This window comes from Podarcis erhardii (assembly GCF_964252035.2).
Source record: "Podarcis erhardii genome assembly, chromosome: 10".
In the NCBI taxonomy this organism is placed as follows: Eukaryota; Metazoa; Chordata; class Lepidosauria; order Squamata; family Lacertidae; genus Podarcis; species Podarcis erhardii.
In genome coordinates, this window is record NC_138500.1 from 45,938,922 (window position 1) to 45,953,615 (window position 14,694).

General features: G+C 41.4%; 1 protein-coding gene across 1 annotated transcript; it reads right to left on the bottom strand.

The window, feature by feature from the left end:
• Positions 1-3,713: 3,713 nt before the first annotated feature.
• Positions 3,714-10,790, bottom strand: YEATS4 (YEATS domain containing 4). The gene is made up of 7 exons (XM_081878720.1): positions 10,529-10,790; positions 7,846-7,965; positions 7,284-7,350; positions 7,102-7,196; positions 5,675-5,767; positions 5,511-5,598; positions 3,714-4,494 (listed from the first exon to the last, which is right to left on the bottom strand). The coding sequence occupies exons 1-7, from the start codon at positions 10,577-10,579 to the stop codon at positions 4,325-4,327; spliced, it is 684 nt and encodes a 227-aa protein (XP_081734846.1). The 5' UTR covers positions 10,580-10,790; the 3' UTR covers positions 3,714-4,324.
• Positions 10,791-14,694: the final 3,904 nt, after the last annotated feature.

The following is a 14,694-nucleotide window of genomic DNA, read 5'->3' on the forward strand; positions in this document are numbered from 1 at the left end:
TTTTTTGTTTAGACTGATCCCTAATTGCAACTGTCATTCTAGCCAACTCAAGGTAATCAAATAATTTTTCTTGCCATTCTTTTTTTTGTTGACTCGTTTTTCCAATTTTTGGCAACTAGGATTCTCACCGCCAATGTTGCATACAGGAATATTTTTGTGGTTTCCCTAGCGATTTGATTCTATCTCCAGGGTCAGTTTCAGAGAATAGCATTCATTGCTTTTTGGTCCCCTGGCAGTTGTGCCACAGGGTACCATCTTGTCCCCAGTGCTGTTTAACATCTATATAAAGCCGTTGGGAGCATTCATTAGGAGATTTGGGGTGAGGTGCCATTAGTACGCTGATGAAACTGTTATAATAATTTTAAGGTCTTATATATATAATAAATGTTCATAAATGTACCAAGCAAAAGCATACATAAATATATAAACCACATGTCTGAAGCAGCACAGGAAGACAGTCCTGAAACCATTTTAACTCCCAAACTGACCAAATGTTTCTCTGCAGGGAAAGAGGAAATGAAAAAACCTTCCCATTGTCTCAGGAATTAAGTAATTACCATCTCAAAGGAATGGCCAGACTACCAGAAAAGGCAATCAGTTAAGGCATTATCAGATAACCTGGCAGACAGGAAAAACAACAACATTCAAATTTCTGTTGTAGACCACCTTTTCTGTGATGTAGGTATGATGTTTGTGGAGGGTGGTCTTGGGCTACACCTTCTGTGATGTATGTATGATGTTTCTGGGGGGTGGTCTAGTTTGAGGGTGGGCAATTTGAAAATTCTACATAAGGGCTGGAACCTTTTTCCTGGGTCCTCCTCCTCTCTGCTGCATGTGGGGAAACACCCTGTTGCAACAGTTAATAAAGATCAGGCTTACTAGCTGTTTTGCTTCTCAATATTCTCTGGTTGGTCTCTGTTATTTTCTCCTACTGATAGAGAACCTACAAAAGGACTCTATATGGGCTCCTGCGTACCCCATAAGGGAAAAGGAGCATTATTATTATTTTTTACTTACATCAAAACCCAGTTCTGTTTCTCCATAACATCCAAATGAGAAAGATGCCTTGTAAGCCCTGGACTGGTGCCTAGACTCAGTGGTGAGTTGGATGAAGGCCAACAAACTGAGTTTGAATCCTGGCAAGAGACACTGTGGGTGGGTGGTTCCTGTGTCCAGATAATTGGTCAATTATCTGCTTTGGATGGGTGTGGCCAAAAGTGGATGTCACTATCCCACAATCTCAGGCATGAAGGCAGGACACAAGCACTCAAGGCAGGCACACAGTGGCACACAGCATCTCCTCAGCTGACTTATGCTGATCAGCTGAAAGGTGATTAATGTTCCCTTTCCACTCATTCAATGCTCAGTCTGATGATTGGGGAGAAGGCAACCCCCCCATTAGGGCAATGGGTTTCACCCACCCCAACACAATACCTATTTTAAATATAATTTTTGGCACTTTTGCCAAATTTGGGGGCAAATTTGCCCCAGAACTGATAGTTGACCCTGTGTCATAAACCTCAGGATTAAATCGTATTGTGCATTCAATAATATTTAAACTCTGCAACTTTTTTTTAACAACCGAACTCTGGAATGCCCAGTTTTGTTGCTTGAGCTCTTTATTTTCTTTTATCAGCATTAAACAGAGGCCAAAATTCAGTATATCATCACTTTAAGAAATTTTTAAGGTACTAAAGCATCTGAATTGTAGAAGCCATTTTATTATGGGCCTTGAGAGAACTTTTGCCCCTTTACCAAAGGTTCCCATTAAAAACAGAACAGCAGTGATTTTGTACACAGCTGCCACCTACTGCACAATGTTGGAACAGTTGATCAAAACTAATGAAGGCGTTTGATGCATAAACACAAGTTATTAGAGTAGAACAGTGCAGTTAAAAACTGATTCAATAGTGTTAGGTGGGGCATAGCCATCAGCTTTGAGCCCAGCTGATGGCAAATATCACAAATCTGCACTTTGTATGAATGAATTTCTTCTCATTTCTCAACTTCTAATTTGGCATCATCCAGATTGGCTCAAAACTCCTACTTCACTAAATAAACGGGTTCTCATACAACTGATTTTCTTAAGTACTGTTCTCCCACTTGAAAGTTTGCCTTTTGACACAAAGGCATTTATCTTTTCCAATTAGAAAATAGTAGATATACCCCCCCCAAAAAAAAACCCCACCTTCCTTAAGAAAACCCAGTAAATACAATGACACTAAATTAAATACTGTAGTATTAGAGAGATGGTATGAACAGATATTCAGTGCTAGAAACCTCAGATACGTACCAATATATTTAAGGATGTATTGTACCATACTTCCACCCCCCCCTTTTATGTTAAGGAACCCAAGGAGGTATACATGTGGTTCCCAGTAATCTTCCATCCAGGTACTAACCAGACTCAGAACCTGCATAGCGTCAGCATGGGGGTGGCCAGCCTCAATTATAGTACAGAGCATTTTTTAAAAAAGTTTTCCCTTGGGTAAAATGGACTAATGAACCGGGGGCAATGGCTGATTCCACAGTATTTGGCTTAAGTTAGCTGGAGCTTTCGGCATCAACTTTTCCTGGCCCACCTACTCTCTCAGGTAATACACTCTATTATTATGAATCTCTTAGGTGGTGACAGAGTTTGTGGGCATAGGTTTTACAGGAAAGAGCTTAAAGTAATCTTGTCAACTTTCATTCATGGTAGACTACAGCATCAGGGAAGTTAACATGCTATGGACACTACAACCTAACTCGATTCTCTTATTCCTCATTTTAGACACTTTATGTTATGCTGTGGCCTGAATTGGGAAAGAATGCAAAGCAGAAAGGGAAGTTTGACTTAAAATACTGCAAACCCAAGCACAAACTCTTGTTTTGATGGATCAATACAAGGTCCACCTAGTCCAGCAATCTTTGCAAGAATCCCAGCTGTCAGCAGACACTATTGCCATGTCCAGGAAGACACTTGAACACTTTAAAATGTGGGGATGGAACAGGTGCATGCAGGCAAGTCTTAGCCGCAGTGCCCATTAGCCCTGAGAATCCCATGTTTGAGCACAGGTCTGCAGGCTTTTTTTTTGTGCCTCTTTCAACACAGAGGGGTCTACTTGCGTTCATACAAATGTGAATTAAAAAACCCCCACATTGAAACATTTCATGTTCAGGCAACCCTCAGAACACAGCTCAAGTGCTCTATGCAAAATATGCCTTTTGTCCACCTATGCCTGGAGACACCAAACTTTTTGAGCTTGTGGACACATTTGAAAATGAGAGAATTCCTTTTGGGCACCCCAGATATACCACAACCTATTATACTGGATAAAATATGCTTCTTTCAATCCTCGTTTCAGCAGGGGGACGGGACCTTGTTGGTGCCAGGGATGACCTCTGCAGGCAGATGTGTGTCCACTGCTGTTACACTGATAAACCTTAACCTATGCACTAATCTATCTCTAGTGTCTACCCATGCATAGGGATGCTTTTGGGTTTTTATTTACACAGCACAGAAAATTAGGAATTTGCTAATTTCCATCAAAGTTAGTGGAAGATATTTAGTAATATATATGAGAATTGCACCAAAAAGATTAAATGAAATTATGTTCAAATTGCATATTGTCAGGTGGCATGATAAATCTTACAGATAATTTATGATAAAATAACTATCTGTCCATATCCTATTATATTTTCAAGTACCAAACAAAAAGTATACAAGATGCTTCCCATACAGTACTTTTATTGAGGAAACTCAAAGCAACAAACATTGTTATTGCCTCCAATACCCCATCAATAATAATCTGATTTATAGTTTGGTCAATATAAAACCCACCAGTAATTGTTCTTTGTCCAACAGTAGTTTTATCAGATATTTCTGACTAGTCTGGAAGCAGAGGCAGACTTTATACATCAACAAAACTAAGATTTTCCTCTTATATTTAGGTCAATGGAGTGTATCAAGCAATCAAATGTTACTCTCATTAAACAGCAATATTGTGAAAGGTTTTCATATAAAGCTCAGTAAACTGCAATATGAACACACTTGAATGGGGTATAGTGTACCACAAAGGTAACTTGATAAATAAAACTTAAATTTTATACCACCCTATTTAAAGAAAGATGGAAAGACAATTGTAATTTAAACAATGAAAATAACATTTTATTATTAAACATTCAAGTAGTGAAATATAACACACCAAATTTTCCCCTTCCTCCCCCCCACCCAAAAAAACCCCTGGAACTTATTTTGCCCTTACAAAATCTTAGAAGATACATTATTGGTTGCATGATAACAACAGGTTTCACTTTTAGTCCTTTAATATGTAGCTATTTGTTATATGTCTTTAGACTGATCATCATCCTCAAGTTTTCTGATTTCATTTTTCAAGCAGTTGATCGTTTCACGGCTTGCTTTTAATCTTTCTTTAAGTTCAGCAATCTCAAAACTGGTTTTCTTCTTGGCAGCTTCCAGCTTCTCCCTGGTTTTTACTTCTACATTGGCAACTGAGAGCAAGAAAGACATATGCAGCATTTTGCTAAGTTAGGAGAATTCCAAAGCACAGCTGAATAATTAGAAAACATAATGAACTCTGTTTGATCCATTGTATATTGTTTAGAATATAATAGATTAAAACAGAGTAGATGGGCATTCAAGTGTGAACTTCTTTGCATGTGTTTGACCAGCTTGATTTCCAAGACAAAATTTGCTCCAGAGAGTAGGACCTGAATCAATGAGACTTCCTGACAGTATTATAAATATATTAAAAATATTTCTAATTACGTTGCATTTATATATAGCAAAGGAAAGTCTATAGCAATTAGGTATATTTTAATCTAGTCAACTATGTAATAGACTTATGGTATGTTACAAAACAAATATGGATTTTGAATTTGATGTTTGTAATTCTTTTTCGGTTTTGGAATAAAGTTTTTTAAAAACAGAGAGAGAGACTTCCTGACAGTATGAACTGTTTGCCAATAGAGTGGACTGCCTTTGAAAATAGGGCAGTCTCCTTCATTAGAGGTTTTTAAGCAATGGCTGGGTGGCCTATCAGTGATGCTGCAGAGTGGCATTCTTGTATAGCAAAGGGTTGGACTAGATTACTTTTGAGGTCCTTTCCAACACTCTGAATTCCTACAAAACTATTCAGGTCAGCTGTTGTATATAATTCATATTTAAAGAATCTAGAATTTGTATACTGTTAACAGGACTCTTTTTGTGGGTAGAAAAAAACCATGTGCTTTTTAAGTGCTGTAATTCTGCTTTGAGGGCTTACTTTATTGCATTTCAAAATTCCTAGTATACAGAGCTAAGCCATTCACATTTACTGCTCCATATCTGGACTGATAGCAACAGTAAGAATCAGATTTCTTTTTCTAAGGGAACTGGTCACTATATACTATCCATCATAATAAACATTTCTTTCAAAATATACTTCATGTAAAAGATATAGCAGACAGTTCACAAAAACACAATTTCAAGTAAAGTTCATAGAAAATTCACACCTATTAGCACTTACACTCTGTTTCATGCTTATAAGCACCAAGAGTTAACTGACGAGATGTAGTCAGCAGCTGTTGCATCATAGCAGTAGGATCCTGAAATATCTAATGAAAAAATATTAATAAATTTAATACATCAGCTACAATGGATAATTTCCCCACAATACTTTTATTTTCTTACCATCTCATCATAAAATTCAGAAACTACAGTTTTCTTCCCCAGGATTGCATTAGTGTCAGACTGAAACAGCTTCAGCAAGTGATAGAGAGTCACCTGTGCAAGGCAAAAATAATAAGAATAACCTGTACAACTGTTATTGAGTATTTTAACTGTCTACATTCCAGGGTCATAGTGGCCAGCACAAAAGAAGCATTCATTCAGAGTAAGAATTTACCATACTGATTAAGATCTAATTAATTCAACTCATTTTTTAAAAACCCAACAGTACTTTGAAAGTATTTTCCCCACATTTAATGCTGTCTACATCAGTCCTCAAAATATTTGCTGCACTTACTCTGGCCACTGGATAGATAAAACAACAGTATTTAGAAAACTAGGGTTCTTTAAAGTAAGGGTACCCCTGCCCGTCAGGGCCAGTCGTGACCGACTCTAGGGTTGCGGGCTCATCTCGCTCAAGAGGCCGGGAGTCGGCGCTGTCTGAAGACACTTCCGGGTCACGTGGCCAGCGTGACGAAGCTGCACCTGGCGAGCCAGCACCAGCGCCGCACACGGAAACGCCACTTACTGTATTTTTCGTCCCATAGGATGCACCGGCCCATAGGACACACCTAGTTTTTTTGGGGGGGAAATAAAGGGAAAATTTTTCCCCTTTATTTCCCCCCCAAAAAAACCAGGTTGGGGAATCCAAACCAGGTCGGGGAACAGCGGGATGCCAGTGCTGCGCCTCCCCGCTGTCCCCCGAGCTTGTGGGGCTGCCCGATGTCTGCCCGAAGCGCGGGGCGCTCCGCTTCAGCGCACCCCATGCTCTGTGCAGCAGGCTGCTATCCGCAGTCTAGGGAGCTCTCCGACCCCTCTCGCTCTCCAAGCTTCAGCGAAAGCCTGCATTCGCCCCATAGGACGCACACAGATTTCCCTTTCATTTTTGGAGGGGAAAGTGTCCGTCCTATACGGCGAAAAATACGGTACCTTGCCGCTAGAAAGCGGTCCCTATTTATCTACTTGCACTTAGGGGTGCTTTCAAACTGCTAGGTGGGCAGGAGCTGGGACCGAACGATGGGAGCTCATCCCGCCGCGGGGATTTGAACCGCCGACCTTTTGATCAGCAAGTCCTAGGCTCTGTGGTTTAACCAATTAAGTGTATAATTAAGTATACAGATACTGCTTAGCACACAAATTAGGGATGCCACTAATTTTTACACACTGGGCTCTTTTCCCTTTAACAGTGGCTTAAAATACAGAATTTCCATAGGTCTCATTTCTCTCATCATAGGTCAAACTGCATACACTATAAGCAACTTTTAAAAAACAAAGGAATCTTTCCCAATGGACTGCTAATCCCTAGTCAAACTGAAACAGAATTTGGCTTCTTCAGAATAACCAGGTATTAAAAATAGATCTTTGCTATTCATGCTAATATGAATACTCACAGGTCTTTCATTAGGATCAATAAAAAATATCTTGATGATGATTTCAAATTCACCCCAGCCTGTTTCAGTGATTTCGTAAGGTGGCTTAGTTACAACTAAGAGAGAGAGAAAAAGTAACATAAGCCATTTCTTCTTTGAAAACTATTTCATATGTTGTATCAACTAAATTTTTTAAGTCATACCTCTTAATGGATTACCATAGCTTTCATGTAACTTAAACTGGATTTTCTTTACATATGCAGACATATCCTGGAACAAATACAGTCAACCATTACTTACACATTCAATAATATACTTTACAGTGTTTCATTGTGCTCTTCTAGCCCGCTTACCACTTATCACAGAAATACTTATGAGCATTAGCAGTATATAAGCTGCTGATTCTTGTAACATTTGTGTGACCTCTAATCTGATTTTCCCCAAGATGCTTTCTGAAGCATGCCATGAGTCTATTTACTTTAAAGTTAAGCACATTCCACATAAATTCAGACAGCAGTCAAATACCCTATTTCTTTAGACTGCAATCTTTCCAAAGGTATTCCTTATATTTATTCCTATGTAGTCACCTTTTTTAAAATTTTACTGTAGAGTTCCTTATATTGAAAGCTGCATACATAGTTATCCTAGTTTGATATCTAAAACATGAGCAGTGTTCAAGAGATCAGGATCGGACAGAAAACAATTAGAATTCGCACAGGTGTACGCATATGTTATATACAGTTATCCGAGAACGATTCTGTTTACCTCATTTCTGTAAGGCTTAACATAAACTGTCCACTGATGTGTGTGTCCATCTTCTTCTCGTTTCTTCCCAAAATAGCGTGCAACATTTCCATAAACAATAGGTTTCACAATAGTAACACCCTTCAAGTGAGAAAAAGAGGCATGACAATGTTTTTCAGAAATCTGCTTAACATAAAAACTTACTTTCTAGATAAACTAATATTTCCTGCATTATCTACCAAAATATATACTCTGAGAGTGACAGTAATAATGTCACTGGTTTTTGTTCCAACAAATCCAATGTGCCTAAGTTTAAATATAAAATATCTATTTCTTTCTTTTAAATTTCTAACTAGAGTAACTTTCAAAACTTGCTTCATAGATACAATTTCCAAAATTCACTATAATGTTGAGGAACCAATTGGGTGATGGGGCAAAAATTACCCCCCCCCAAAAAAATATACACAATGTTTTTGCTAAACAGATCTGGCTTTGGCTCCCTTCAACACCTGGATGGAAGTCTGACTGGGAACATGAACACACACATGAAAACTGCCTTGAGCATCATGATGAAAGAAAAGATAGACATAAGCCAACAAACAATCGTGTTATGGATGAAGACTCAAAACACAATGTGTGTGGTCCAATTCTACACACACTTAGCCAATTAACTGATTTACAGCCTTCTGAATGACTAAATAACTGCACCCAATTAATGAGAGACACACACACACAAAAGAAAGATGAAGAAATTAACGTCTAGTTATTTAGGCAGCTATGTTGGGGCAGGATAATTTTTGATTGCTCAGAGATTCCACAGAAGAGGGGCAACTGGACCCTGTGAATAGAAGGAAGGAGGTTTCTAACATATTTACAGCAATTCCTGCATTGCTGAGGGTTCAACTAGATGACCCTCGGGGGTACCTTCCAAATCTACAATTCTAAGACTCCCTGAAGATGAATATGTGAGGCAGCGGAAGGAACTAGCCAGGAAGCCCTGGCCTGTGAGGGACCAACAACTGTTTGCTTCCGTAATCCATTCTAGGTCAGGAGCTGCAATGGCATCTATTGGAACATTAAGAGAACTAAGCATTAACAGAACTAAGAACTTAAGATACACACTTTTGTAACCATCGCATCAGTGTCTATTTTAGTATATATTAAGAATATGCTGTAAGCCGCCTCAAGAACGTTGGATAGTAGGCAGAGTACCAATATTCAAAAATTTAAAAAGCCCCTTACAAACAATGCAGTATGTGCATGAGGTGCCTAAAAATGCAACTATTTCTTCAAATAAATTTGTTTTTAACTTGTGTGCAGATTTATACCAGTTTGATCAATTGGTCCTAGTTGATGAAACCTGCATATCTATAAATATTAAGATTCTAGGTCTCTGGAAGGGAGGGAAAGAAAGAAACGTTTGAACGGTTTTGAGAACTCCTTAGCTGCAGTGTCTAAAAGCCACTCTCTCATATATATATATATATATATATTTGCTTTCGTATATACATATGTGAGTTTCAAATTAGACTTTTACAAAGATATATCAAACATAAATAATAAAAAACAAGATTCCAAGGAATCTCCTGGACTTCCATCCTCCCCTTTGTGGTCCTATCATTAATCCTTTCCTCCCGCATCTTTTATGGTAATCCAAGTCCTTTACCTCTTCCAGAATCTAACCTTAAACTACAAGTGATATTCCAATCCTACTAACGATTGTTTGCAATGGTCTTTAAGGTACGTTATAAATGTTCCCCTTAGAAGCCACTATTTAATGGGGGACATACACACAGACCGAGGCACAGAAATCCAGAATCCATCTCCAAAAGCAGCCACTTCTAATGTTATTTGAACGACGCTAGTGGAGCGTAACAGGCAAGTGGGATGGATGGGAATACGCAACAAGAAGAGGCAAGTCCAGAAGCACAGAAAGCGGCGCTGCCTTGGACCAGTTCTCCTCTGCAGCATCCTCTTGTCTATTGTGACGGACAAGAAGAGAATCTCTGTAACACCTGGAATCTTTTTAACTGACAGCACCGAATCGTTCCCAACAAAGGTCTGTATAGTTAAAGCTATGGTTTTCCTACTAGTGATGTATGGAAGTGAGAGCTGGACCATCAAGAAGGCTGATCGCCAAAGAATTGATGCTTTTGAATTATGGTGCTGGAGAGTCCCATGGACTGCAAGAAGATCAAACGTATCCATTCTGAAGGAAATCAGCCCTGAGTGTTTACTGGAAGGACAGATCCTGAAGCTGAGGCTCCAATACTTTGGCCACCTCATGAGAAGAGCAGACTCCCTGGAAAAGACCCTGATGTTGGGAAAGATGGAGGGCACAACGAGAAGGGGATGACAGAGGACGAGATGGTTGGACAGTGTTCTCGAAGCTACCAGCATGAGTTTGGCCAAACTGCGGGAGGCAGTGGAAGACAGGAGTGCCTGGCGTGCTCTGGTCCATGGGGTCACGAAGAGTTGGACACGACTAAACGACTAAACAACAACCGAATCGAACTCGGGATCATCTGAACGCAAAGCGAGCGCTCCGCCCACGAACGACTCTCAGCTCCGCACTCCGACGCACCCACAGGGCTTCGGAACCTCCCTGTCACTCAAAAGTAACCGTTAGGGAGGCGCAACGGTTTCGAATGCGAGCGCGCCGAGCTGGCCCCGCCTCAGCCTCCTCCCCGCTCCCGGCTCCTACCTTCACTCTGCCCCCGGAGTCAGGCCCGAACTCAGCCATTCTCTTGAACATATTGCACCGGGGGGAGGGGGGGTAAGGCTTCCTCACGCCGCTGTCGAGCAGCGAGGCCGAGCTAGTAGGACCTGGCCTCCGCCACCCGCCAGTTCGCCTCTGGCGGCGGAGAGAAGAACGCGGGGAGCAACGGCTCGCGGCGCCCTCGAGCCGCTCTCAGAGGCGCCCATTCACCTCCCCTCGGCGGCCGCTCAGCGCTCAACAACAACTTCCGGGTGAGGAGAGGAGCTGGGGGGGGGGGCCGTGTGGCGGCGGCGGCGCCTTCCTGCCTGGGCCTCGTGACCCGGAAGTGAAAGGCCGGGTAGGCGGGCGGGACTAAATCGCTGCTTTCTAAAACAGCAGCAAAAGGTTATGGGTTTTTCTGGTTGTGTGCAACAAAAATGCAAATTTAAAAATGTTTATGAATTGCTAAGCCTTTTGTTTATTGGGGCGGCTTGCTTCAAAGCGCACTTCACCCCAATGCCTGTGCAAAACTGTTTTCTGACTCCCACAAAACAATGCGGCGACTCTTTTTTTGGGGCTGCCTTTTTTAAAAAAACAACAACCAAAAATTTGCGACGAGCTTGGGCTGCCCGCATCGCTGTGCTGGGGAGCCAGAGATGTCCTGTCCTCAGCATGCTCATTCAGCAATAAAGCTCTATATAACGGTGCTTGCGCCGAGTTAATTGCGTATCAGAAGAGGTTCAAGTGCTAATAATTCATCAGTTTTGAGTGATTTTGGGCCTCGATGACTCTCAGCCTAATTTCCTTCAGAAGCACGTGATAAAGTAGGAAGAACGGGAGAACCTTTTATATTGTCCTGAACGTCCTGGAGGAAGGATGTACAGTACAGTAATAGAAACCCAACTAGCGTCTTAGTCACGTCGAGGCATCCTGTAGCTTTCCTGTGGCTGCAGGATGTAGCGCTATGCCAAGTGAAATCGATTTCCTAAACCATGAGATTGCGTACTAGTGCAAGGTTATCGTCCCTTATATGGTTTGTTTACCTTATTAATACCGTGCCCTTTCCTCAGGAGGCATGCTCAACTGATACTTGGCTGAATTGGTAGCTAAACAGCTTGACTTACCACTAAATTAAATTACTGGATTAAAGACTTTCTGATAGATCGGACACGAACTGTGAGGATTGGACGTGTAACATCTAATTCCTTAAAAATCAGCACTGGCACATCACAGGGATATGTGCTAAGTCCCTACCTGTATTCATTGTACTGTATACATATGATTGTGTATCATCTGACCCGTCTACTGCAATTATTAAGTTTGCAGATGACACCACCATAATGGCTTTAATAACAGGTGGAGACGAATCAGCGTATAGAGGGGAGGTCCAAAAAATATCTACATGGTGCCTAGGGAACAACTTGCACCTTAATATCAGCAAGACAAAGGAGATGGTGTTGGACTTTCAGAGGTAGAGAGAACAACTAGCCCCGCTGTACATCGGGGAGGGCTGTGTGGAGAGAGTCTCTTCCTTTAAATTCCTAGGAGTTTATCTCGGTGAAGACCTTACTTGGAAAATCAGGTGGTTAAGAAAGTCCAACAGAGACTCCATCTCCTCAGAGTCTTACGGAAGAAAAATATCAACATCTGATGACCTCCTTCTACCGGTCAACAATAGAAAGTGTCTTTTCATACTGCATCACGGTGTGGTATGCTGGTTTGACATCATCTGATAGGAAGTGCCTACAAAGGGTGGTGAATACAGCACAATATATTATTGGCTGTCCCATGAATCCACTGGATGAAATAGCAGAAGAACGTTGCCTCAGGAGAGTGAGGAAAATTCTCAGGGATGATTCACACCCTGGCCAGCACTTTCTTGATCTCCTGCCCTCAGGCAGAAGATATAGAAGCATGACTAGTCGCACCAACAGGGTAAAGAACAGCTTCTAACCATGGGCTGTTAGGCTGCTGAATGAAAAGATAACAACAGAGCAACTGACTTTCGGGTTTGGTGGGTGTGCGTCAGTAAAAGAGGTAAATTAAGACTAAGAAAGCTGAGTGGGGGGTGCTCGTGTAATCTCACTGTATACAAGTTGTGCAAGTGACATTAAGTATTTCAATTTAAATCTTGGCAGTGGAGATGCTGGGCGGTTGTCTTGCCTCAGTAATGGACTGGACAAGAGCCAAAAAAATGAAGCTCAATCCAGAGAAGACTGAAGCACTGCCAGTGGGTGGTCCCCTAGACTGGATGGATGGGATGTTGCCTGCTCTTTATGGGGTTACACTCCTTCTAAAGGAGCAGGTACACAGCTTGAGGGTACTTCTGGATTATTTGCTGCTGCTTGAGGCTCAGCTCCTTTCATCAGCTTCTGCTGGTGGCCCTATCTGGACAGGGATAGCCTAACTACTGTCATATACACTCTAGCAACCTCTATGTTACAGTGCTACCTTGGAAGTCAAACAGCTTGACTCATGAACGTCGCAAACCTGGGCGGGATGGTTCCGGTTTGCAAACCCTTTTTGGAAGCTGAACATCTAACGGGGCTTCCTCAGTTTCCAATTGGCTGCAGTGAGATACATAGGAGTCAGGAATAAGTACTGCATTCAGGTTTCATAGAGCAGAAACATACTGCTGCTTTGAGATGTAAATCAAGAATTGTTGAATTGTAAGGGATCCCAAGGGTCATCTAGCCCAACTCCCTAATTGTGGTGCTCAATTGTGTATACCCAGCTTCCTCAGAAAGTTCAACTGGTGCTACCCAGTTGAAGACTCTGACTAATTCTGCGAGTGCTCAGCTACTAACAGCATTTGATAGCTGCACATGGTAGCAGTAGGATTTATCTCATGCATTTTCTCTAAGTGCACTTTGGTTATCTAAATTTCCCCTATTAGATATATCAATGCTCTTAAAACCTAATGAGATGGCAAAGACTGCCTACCCCCACATTTGCTATGATACACATAGCTCAAGACGTTAACAAAAAAACCCACCTTAAAAAACCACCTGTTTTTGTTTCCTAGCACTATCATTGCTGGTAGTTTGGAGGAAATTCTTCACCAAATTGTTATCTGCTCTTCATTGTCTATATGCCTACCTAAAAAAAACCTTATTTGTAGTTTTACTAATATAATTCTATCCCTTTCATGTGTACAAATAAAGTCATTTTGTTATGCCATCTAGACCTATGTAATATTCCTCTCTTTCTATTGTTTTTAATGTCCTGTTAAATCTACAGGAGTGATGGAACACATTTACTACTCTGTTCACCTAGTGAAAGGTGAACATGTAATGCATGTCTTATTTTTATTTTGATAAATTTTCAATTGAAAGAATGGGTTTCCCAAAACCCAAAAACTGACTGTGCAGGCAGTTTTAAACTGCACCAAAATCCCTATTTTTCCTTAGCTAAAGTGCATAAACTTGAGCCATTGAGCAAATCCATAACAAAAACAAAGCTCTCTCCCTTATCAGTCCGTGGCGGCAATGAGTGACCTTGCCAAGTTCCAGAACAGCAGGGATGATGCGTGTGTGCCTTATGTGCTGACCACAAAGACGCGCAGACCCACGTCTGGGAATAACGCCAAAGCGTGTTCCTGGAGATGGTGACCTGCGTCCCAGATAAGAGTAGGAAGAGGAAGATCCTTTTATGGTCAGAAGTACAGGAAGGAAGATCCTTTTATGGTTGAGAGTACCAGAGCAGGAACATATGTGATGTCAACCTGCGTACGTAGGCCAACGTGGTTGGGCTCCTAGGGGAGGAGTGAGAGGGTGCCTGGAGGATATATAAACTGCATGAAACCTGTCATTTCTTTGGACTTGCTGTGGACTTGATCACGCAAGTGCCTTCTGCTATCCGGAGAGCAGAATAAACTCTTTGAACCAACTCAGTGTCATTTGACTTCCTTCCTCCTGTCCCGGAGCAACGCAGACCCAATCGGTGAACTCCAATAAGGCTACACAATCAACTTGTTCTTAGTGTTTGGTAAGCTGCTTAGGTCTTTGTTGATTTAGTATATATTACCAACAGCTGAGGCTTTCCCATTCCAGCAGTTAAATAGCAGTCAAGTTGGCTGTTTCTATACAGCAGCAGAAGCTGATGAAGACTAAAACCTGTCACTAATAGGTACCATAACCTGCTACTGTTTCCATTTTCTCTCTCAAGCTACT